The sequence below is a fragment of the Etheostoma spectabile genome, unplaced genomic scaffold (assembly GCF_008692095.1).
Source record: "Etheostoma spectabile isolate EspeVRDwgs_2016 unplaced genomic scaffold, UIUC_Espe_1.0 scaffold314, whole genome shotgun sequence".
Taxonomy (NCBI): domain Eukaryota; kingdom Metazoa; phylum Chordata; class Actinopteri; order Perciformes; family Percidae; genus Etheostoma; species Etheostoma spectabile.
Genome location: NW_022605583.1, coordinates 494,519 through 503,023, shown reverse-complemented (window position 1 = coordinate 503,023; position 8,505 = coordinate 494,519). Strand labels below are relative to the sequence as shown.

Sequence of the window (8,505 nt, the reverse complement as noted above, 5' to 3'; positions counted from 1 at the left end):
GTGTCCCTCGGGTCAAGCTGACCCGGGACTTATTTGGGTTTTTAAAAACAATTTTCAAATAAAATTTTACTTCATGATCTATTAACAAATATTGTGTTAAGATGCGTGAGGAAGGAGGACCCAAAAGCAGAGTAGGAGCAGGCACGAGGGAGTTTCAAAAGGCTTCATTTATACAAAAACTCAGGATGCAACAAAAGCTCCCAAAATCCAAGAGTCCCGAGAAGAGAAAAAAGGTAAGGCAAAAAAGGAAAACTACACAAAAAACACTCACAGGGAAGATTGGGAACATCAACTGGAACACGCAGACAGGACAAAAGGATCTGACAAGAGACAAGGGAAGCACAGACATTAAATACACTATAGGTAATGATGTAACGAGAGGCAGGTGGAAAACATCAGGTAATCACAAGAGCGGGAAGACACGGGAGGTTAAACTAAAGGCAGAACGAGACAAAAACCAGACTTCAAAATAAAACAGGTAACAGAACATACAGACGCTCAGGGGAACACGAGACAACACAAGGCCGGGGAGAACACACGACACAAACACAAGACAGGCCAACGGAACCCAAACCAAGACTTCAGATACAGTACACCTTAGTACCACTAAGGTCTATATAAAAGAGACTTCAGATACAGTATTAGGGACCACTAAGGTCTATATAAAAAGAGACTTCAGATACAGTATTAGGGGACCACTAAGGTCTATAAAAAGAGACTTCAGATACAGTATTAGGGGACCACTAAGGTCTATATAAAAGAGACTCAGATACAGGATTTAGGGGACCACTAAGGTCTATATAAAAGAGACTTCAATACAGTATTAGGGACCACTAAGGTCTATATAAGAGACTTCAGATACAGTTAGGGAACACTAAGGTCTATATAAAAGGACTTCAGATACAGTATTGGGGACCACTAAGGTCTATATAAAAGAGACTTCAGATACAGTATAGGGGACACAAGGTCTAATATAAAAGAGACTTCAGATACAGTATTAGGGGACCACTAAGGTCTATATAAAAGACGGGAGGAGACGTCCAGTTTGAGACAACACCAGAGTGATCTTGCTTCAAGGTGGACACAAGTGAAGACCTCTGTCAGCTTTGTGAGAAATGTGGCACCATTCCACAACTTACTCTCAGTGTAGAAATCTCTACCGAAAACACTCAAAATAATGTCTGTTTGGGTCTATTTTGATTTAGGAGTAATAAAAACAGTAACTGTATAAAGGATTATGGTACAAATTAAAGCAATGCTCCACATTTTGCAATGTATCCTTTATTTTCCTTTATTTTTAAGACAAATCCAAAAAGTAGATATTAATTAAATGTATTAAAAGGATTTGATTTGAAAAACCCTATCCATTGAAAAATGTCCTAATTAACAACATACATGCTATTAAGAAAAGGCAGATTAGTGTTTCTGTACTACGTTGTTAAGACATGGGCAGCCAGTGCATGCCGTGGATGTCTTTAAAAGACAACGTGTTGACAACACAGTTTCTGTCTGTTGATGACACTTCTTTTGATGCTGATCTTCTTATGATCAACTCAAACCCTTGTCACTGCTACAATATGAACTGGAATCTTAGACATAAATAGCAAAGAGGTTTGTTTCTATAAAATATATCCAGAAATATCTTCCTCCCCTCTACAGGCTGGTGTGCTGGTTTAGTAAAGCCACGTTGCTCCCTACTGGTCACGTTGTGCACTAAAACTGGGTCTCACTGGGACCTCTGATGATAAAACTGTTTAAAATTTGGGTTAAAAAGACCAAAACTAATCAAAAATACTGAGAGTGAGGCACATATTGCCCATTAATAAAAAGGTCACAGGTCACTGAGCCTCTGCTGGTAACATGACACTAAGGAGGCTGGGAAACATTTACCCTGACAAGTGATACAGAACAAGGTCACGTCTTTAGTATTCAGGATTCAGGATGTACCGCATGAATTTAAATTTTAAATACAAGCTAAGTAAGTCATTATTTGGTTTTTGCTAACAGTAGTATGTATACTAACGTTTATTTCCAGAGTTAATGTTATTATGTAATCGTTGAGAATTGAAAAATGTCAATGATGGTGTTTTGATTGTCACTTTGTCATCCTAGGACTATTAAACGTTTTTAGGTTATTTGTTTTCACATACTGCAAACATCTCCTCGCTATCTGCTAGCTGCCTGTCCCCAGAACACACTGTTCACACCCCATTAAAAAAAAAAAAGGTGATATTTTGTGTTTGCAATTTTAGTCTTTTATTCCTTTATTGTGTATATACACTACTAAGCGTGTTAGTGTATTCTTTAGTGTGGACTAGCACAGTGATTACACAGTGATTGTGGTAATACTTGTCCCTCTCTGACTCCCTCCATCACCGGGTGATCTTGTACACCACGTCCCCGACCTGCAGGATGCCCGTCTTCTTCACCGTGTGCAGCTGTCCAAACAACGGAGACGCTTTGTAGATGTGCTTCTCGGATGGCTTGCACAGACGATAGCTGCAACACAACCATGGTCAGAGTAAGAAGGCGTTTAGGGGTGAAATCGGACAGAAAACGAGGCCACTAAGGTTCATGTGAATATATTTCAGTTCTTAAAAGGACGCTTGAATCAATTTGACTAACCAAACTCTCATTGAAATAACAGAAACCACATTCAAACTGACTAGAAAAAAGTGAAAACTGCATCCCAAAAGTACAATTACCAGTCTACATCAAAAATAATATAAAAGTCAATGAAGCTACAATTTAATTTTATGTATTTCTTCTATGCTCCTGTTGTTTTATTTAACCCTCCAATGTAGCACAAGAACACTTTATGCTTCACAGTTACTGTTTTCCATTAGAACATTATAGATTTGGACATTTCTGACAGCACTTGAAGGCAGCTTCATTTCCCAGAGAAAGACGAAGGGATGTGTGCTGCACGGTTTGGATGCTACAGTCCACTATAGTGGTTTCTGAAATCGTTGGGAAACATATTTACAGGTAAGAAGGATATATAAGTGTTCATAGCCCCCCTGAACGGTTACCTCTTTTGGGGAGTGGCTTGTCAACGTTTTTGAAGGGGACAAATCTAACTCTTCTAAATATTGGGGGGGACATATCCCCTGCACACCCCCTGAAATCTACGCCTATGTATGTATTAATCTGTGAAAACAAATGTGATGCAGCGTTGCCAGATTTACCTGACTTTAAAAAATTCCAATGAGATCCTCTGTCACAAAAGTAGCCCAATTTTCAATTTTGACTTATGAGAGATTTTTGAATGCATGAAAACAACAATTGTTCTTTTTTCTTAGGATGAAGTGGGACGCTGTTGATACTATGCTTAATACCACCAAATTGTAAAAAAAAAGAAAGAAAAAAAAATACTGTATAGTTATAGTTTGGGTTCAAACTGTACCTTTTCAGTGTGTCCAGAGGCTCTTTTCTGGTGATCACACCCGTTTCTGGGTCAACGGTGGTGAAAATACATCTGGAGACAGCAAAGGTTCCAGGTTAGTTTACATCCATCCTGTCAACCCGAAATCTCTACAGTATTTTAAAGCATTTTCAAGGTGCCTTGCCACACGTGTTTCATGACTTTGTGGTGATGTCGGAAGTGTTTCAAGCCATTCTAGCGTGGGATAGAAAGTCTGCAGGAAGAGTCAGCTCCATTTTCAATAATATTCCACAAGCTAAGCTGCTTGACTCTGATTGGCTGACAGCTAGCCGACAGAAGAGGTAGCAGTTCATTTTCTCATTCATGACATAACACAAACACATATGGACCTGACATATTTCAAAAAATGTATATAAAAAAATACATATACATATGTAAAGTGTTTATTTAAGACACTCTATTAAATTAAAAGTAAGCATTAGATAATGACCATTTGCATATTTAAACATAACATTTCGGAAACCTTGTAATACAAAGACAATTAATCTTAATGGAAATGATCAACTGGGGACGTTTCATGTTGATATATATTAGTTACAGATTGGTTTGACCCTATTCCCATATTGTATGTACTTTTATAATCCATTATCTTTAAAGGTTTCATTCCTATCTTCACCCTGAAGGTTTTTACAGAGAGGTGTGTTCATATATCAGTCATAGCCTGATGCATACTACATGTTATTCCTAAAAACATGAAGAAAATTGATTTCTTTAACAGCTGTAGTAGACAGTATTTTTCAAATATGGAGAAATTAAAAGAGATATTTAAAGAAAATTGTCAATATGTCAAAATGAGTAAAACATTTATCCAATGTTCACATTTCTGTTCTGGAAATGAATACAAATTAGCATATATTTAATAAGATAATGCCTCTGTTGCTGTTGATAAATGAAGGCATTCTGTCTCTGGTTAAAATCTGTGTGAAGCATAATCAAGTGTGTTACCGTCCACATGACATTATACGCTGCAGTCGCACGCTGCCAATCTGGATCTCTTCCCACGAATCCTAAAAAAACAAGCAGTTGGGTTTTTGAGTTGGAGATAAAATTAGCACACGCTGCTCACGCTGAAAAGGGCGAGGGATGAGTCACTCACAGGAGGGAAAACCAAACCTCATGGGCTGTAGTGTAGAGACACATAGGATCTGTTATCTTCGGATCCAATCTTTACATGACTGCCTTGATATGTTTTTCTATGTTTATGTAACCGGGATTTCTGATTTTGTAGTTAAACACAGGGAATCAGAGCAATACTGTGCAGACGTGAACAACACACCTCATCGAATGCTTCACAGTCACTTATGACAATGCTTGGGCGGAAGCGCTCCACTGTGACCTCCTTCTCCAGCTTGCTGCTGAGATCCTTGACAGAGGACTCGGACAGCAGCATCACAGGTCCGAAATCTGGGTAGGCCACCTGCTGGATAGAAGGGTAAACACCACATATGCAGGATATGAACCGTATACTAGTCTCGCGTTGCGGGGCCTGCCTCCACAGCGCTGCGGAGGTCTGGCTAGTCCACACAGCATTCCGGGATGGGAGAGAAACGTGCTCTGGTTTATTGGCGTTTCTTTAAACCAATCACAATCGTCTTGGGCGGAGCTAAGCGCCGGACGGAGCCACGGTGCCGCTGCAAAATAATTTCAGGAAGGAACTTGTTTTGGTGGAACATGTGTATGTACAGAAGTAGTTTTAGTCATCAACAGAAAACTCAAATTGGACAGATAGTCTAGCTAGCTGTCTGGATTTACCCTGCAGAGATCTGAGGACCAGGTAACCATAGTCCTCAGATTGGACAGATAGTCTAGCTAGCTGTCTGGATTTACCCTGCAGAGATCTGAGGACCAGGTAACCATAGTCCTCAGATTGGACAGATAGTCTAGCTAGCTGTCTGGATTTACCCTGCAGAGATCTGAGGACCAGGTAACCATAGTCCTCAGATTGGACAGATAGTCTAGCTAGCTGTCTGGATTTACCCTGCAGAGATCTGAGGACCAGGTAACCATAGTCCTCAGATTGGACAGATAGTCTAGCTTGCTGTCTGGATTTACCCTGCAGAGATCTGAGGACCAGGTAACCATAGTCCTCAGAAATCCACCTGAGGTTAGAATTTCAACATAAAGGAAGTGGAAGGAGATGGACTTCCGATCCGAAAAGAGTGAAATCTGGTGGAATTTCCAGCGGCAATGGATAAATCCCGGAAGTAAAACGTTGTGGATATAGACTAACTGCATATTCAGTTCAATGGAGTTGCTCGCCTGGCACATACGGCAAAAACGTTTTTAAGCTTCCGGGACATTAAATATGTGCTGTGGTGTTCCCCCGCTGGCCCACAGACTGTGGCCAACAGTGTGGACTAGCCAGACCCTCCTCCGCAGCCCTGTGAAGGAAGGTCTGGCAATGCGAGACTATGAATATAGTAACACTTTATGGTGAAGCTGACATCAAGGTGATGAATATTTATCTTTAAGTAGAGACATTCAGTTAAAGCCTCAAGATGTTGGAATAAAAGGCAACACGGACTCCAGCGCAGAGTCCTGTTTACCTCACACTGGGGGAAGAGAGGGTACTGCTCCGCCGGCCTCCTCGCCTTCATCTGCGGCTCAAAGTGCACCAAGCGAAAGGTTTTCTCTTCCCCCAGAAAACGAGTGAGCCAGCGAGACGATTCGTCACCGCAATCCCGTCCCTGGACGTCAGCTTCAAACACTCTGCAGCACAAAGAACCACGAGAGGCTAAAAAACTCAGTTGGTACAATTCAATAATGCAAAAGACAAATAAACAATGTAAACCTGTTCTAAAATTTAAAAAATATATATTTATGATTTGAAACAAGGGCTACCAACAACATCTAGAGTATCTATGCCAAATGTCCTGGCATAGTTACATAGATACAGTTTTAGTTATTTTTCAAGCAAAGATGCAGAACATTCACTGCTTTTCTGAGTTTTATATGATTGTAAAGTGAATATTTTAGGGCTGGAGATGTCACTGTGGGAAATTATAACAGGCAACTGATTTCTGCCCTTTATACAAAACATTTTGAAAATGATCTACAGAATTATGAATAATGGAATTTCTTTGCGGATTTTAAAAGTCTGTATCTTTAAAAAAAAGGTGTGTAACGTCTTTAGTTGTTCATTATCGAAATCGGTGTTACCCATTCACAAACTTGTCCTTTTTTATGAATATTTACCACCACCATCAATTCTAAGTATTCTTTTTGGCCTTGAAATTTTACACTTCTCCATTAGCATGAACTGGGGCAGACGTTCCATATTCATGCTCCATCTTGACATACGTTAGCCGGTGAGGGACATACAGGACATACTGCTCCGCCTTTCGCGTTCTCGCTGTCCCATGATACACCCACAGGTGCTGCTAACGCTGCTAATGGCTATCGCCGCTTCCGGGCCCCGGCAAGTTAGAAGGAGGAAGCACATGTTTTCAAAATCCAAATTTCAGGAAAAGGAGACTTCTTCTTCCTCCCCCAGAAACAGAAAAAGGAGATTGAAAAGAGCAAGAGACCGGCTGTTTGAAGCATGGAGGCCACCGTAGCTGTAGTACTACTTTGAATCTCAACACTAGATGGGGGAAATTCCTACACATTGGACCTTTAAGCTGCATGTCATTAGAATATTTTCCCAACTTTTAGGCTCTTGACCCGTTTGGTTAACCCTTTAATCAAACAGACAGATGTTTCTGCTCTCTCTACACTGACGACTATCACGGAAACATCAAAACGAGTAAAATAAACAGTTCTGGATTATTGTCAGAGAAGATGGTGCTAAAATAAAGCCCTGACCTGCAGTTCCTGACGGGGTTGTCGGGCTGCGTGATGGGGAACCGCAGCTCCTCCATGTTGGGGCTGTTGAGACAAACATGGCCGCCTTCGCAGGTCAGAGACACCAACACCAGGCGGGGCTGCTGTCGGCCCGTCACCATGTGGCCGTCCTCCGTCACCACCAGCCAGTGTCTGCAGTCAACACAAACACTTCCTTTCAAACAAGTCTTGTGCAACAAAATGAATATTACAAATGTTGTTTGCGGTTCCACATTAGCCTACATTAGTGGAATATATTTTGCATTAGTTAAAATATGAAATGCATTTTAAAATAGCCGGTTTGGTGCAGATGGTTTGGATTATTTGATGCTGTTGTGGCTGGTAAAACCTAAAAGAAGGTCTCTGAACTACACAACTACCGCAGACCCCTGAGTGGGTGTGGAAGACCTTTAATCTTTAAAAATGAGTCTGATATAATATGTTAATAATTAATCAATTGTTAAAAAGTCATTCTTGACTACCTGATTGGAGGACTACAGTACATTATGATGAGTTACTAGAGAACAGCTCGGGATATGCTATATTAATAAACCCTTAGGTTTTTGATTACTTCATAAATATATGTGAATCGAGCATACTGGGAACTTTTTTCACGAGTCGTTGTGTTGCTGAACTCTGAACCACCTGCTGAGTGGCCCAAAACGACTCGTTCATTGATAATAACTTACTGTCCTTTGTCTACCGTATTGAAAAGTGATACATATATCTGATAAATCTGAAAGCCTCTGTCTGTGTGTGTGTGTGTGTGTGTATGTGCTTTTGTCTTTGTAGTATCTTATGAACCGATCAAGAAACCTGTACGGGTCAATGATTTGATATGTTGTAAGAAACTTGTTAAGGGTCAGTGATTTAATGTGTTGCAAGAAACCTGTACAGGTCACTGATTTGATATGTTGATCAAACATACGTCGTGATCAAACTGAGTTTAGACTGTACCGCTGGGGAAAAGGACGGCAAACCCTGAGCGACCTTGAAAGCTGTGTTATCTGAAGCCACGATAAGGACCCCTGTCTCTATCTGCATGAGCTGTAAAAGGTTGTTCACCATCCAGTCCTTAATGGAAGTCAGAAAATCGTGCAAAACTCTCAGTTTAAGAGAAGGCAAATGACAAGGTACAAAAACTTCATTACTGTAGGCTACTCAATTGTTTTTTCTAATATTTTTACTTTACTATGTTTTTTGTGGCGAATTTTTGCTTTTACTCCTTACATTTTAAC

At 40.4% G+C, this 8,505-nt stretch overlaps 1 protein-coding gene across 2 annotated transcripts in view; it reads right to left on the bottom strand.

The window, feature by feature from the left end:
* Nucleotides 1–2,232: 2,232 nt before the first annotated feature.
* The window catches only part of marc1 (mitochondrial amidoxime reducing component 1), an 8,137-nt gene continuing 1,864 nt past the window's right edge, over nucleotides 2,233–8,505 (bottom strand). Inside the window, exons 2-7 of one of the 2 annotated variants that reach the window (XM_032511033.1) lie at nucleotides 7,250–7,420; nucleotides 5,992–6,154; nucleotides 4,722–4,862; nucleotides 4,391–4,452; nucleotides 3,407–3,478; nucleotides 2,233–2,499 (exon numbers count right to left, since the gene is read on the bottom strand). In XM_032511033.1, the coding sequence (XP_032366924.1) occupies nucleotides 2,373–2,499; nucleotides 3,407–3,478; nucleotides 4,391–4,452; nucleotides 4,722–4,862; nucleotides 5,992–6,154; nucleotides 7,250–7,420 (736 nt within the window). In that variant the 3' untranslated portion in view covers nucleotides 2,233–2,372. Of the gene's footprint in view, nucleotides 2,500–3,406; nucleotides 3,479–4,390; nucleotides 4,453–4,721; nucleotides 4,866–5,991; nucleotides 6,155–7,249; nucleotides 7,421–8,505 lie in introns of both variants that reach the window. The other variant, XM_032511032.1, reaches the window with a different exon arrangement.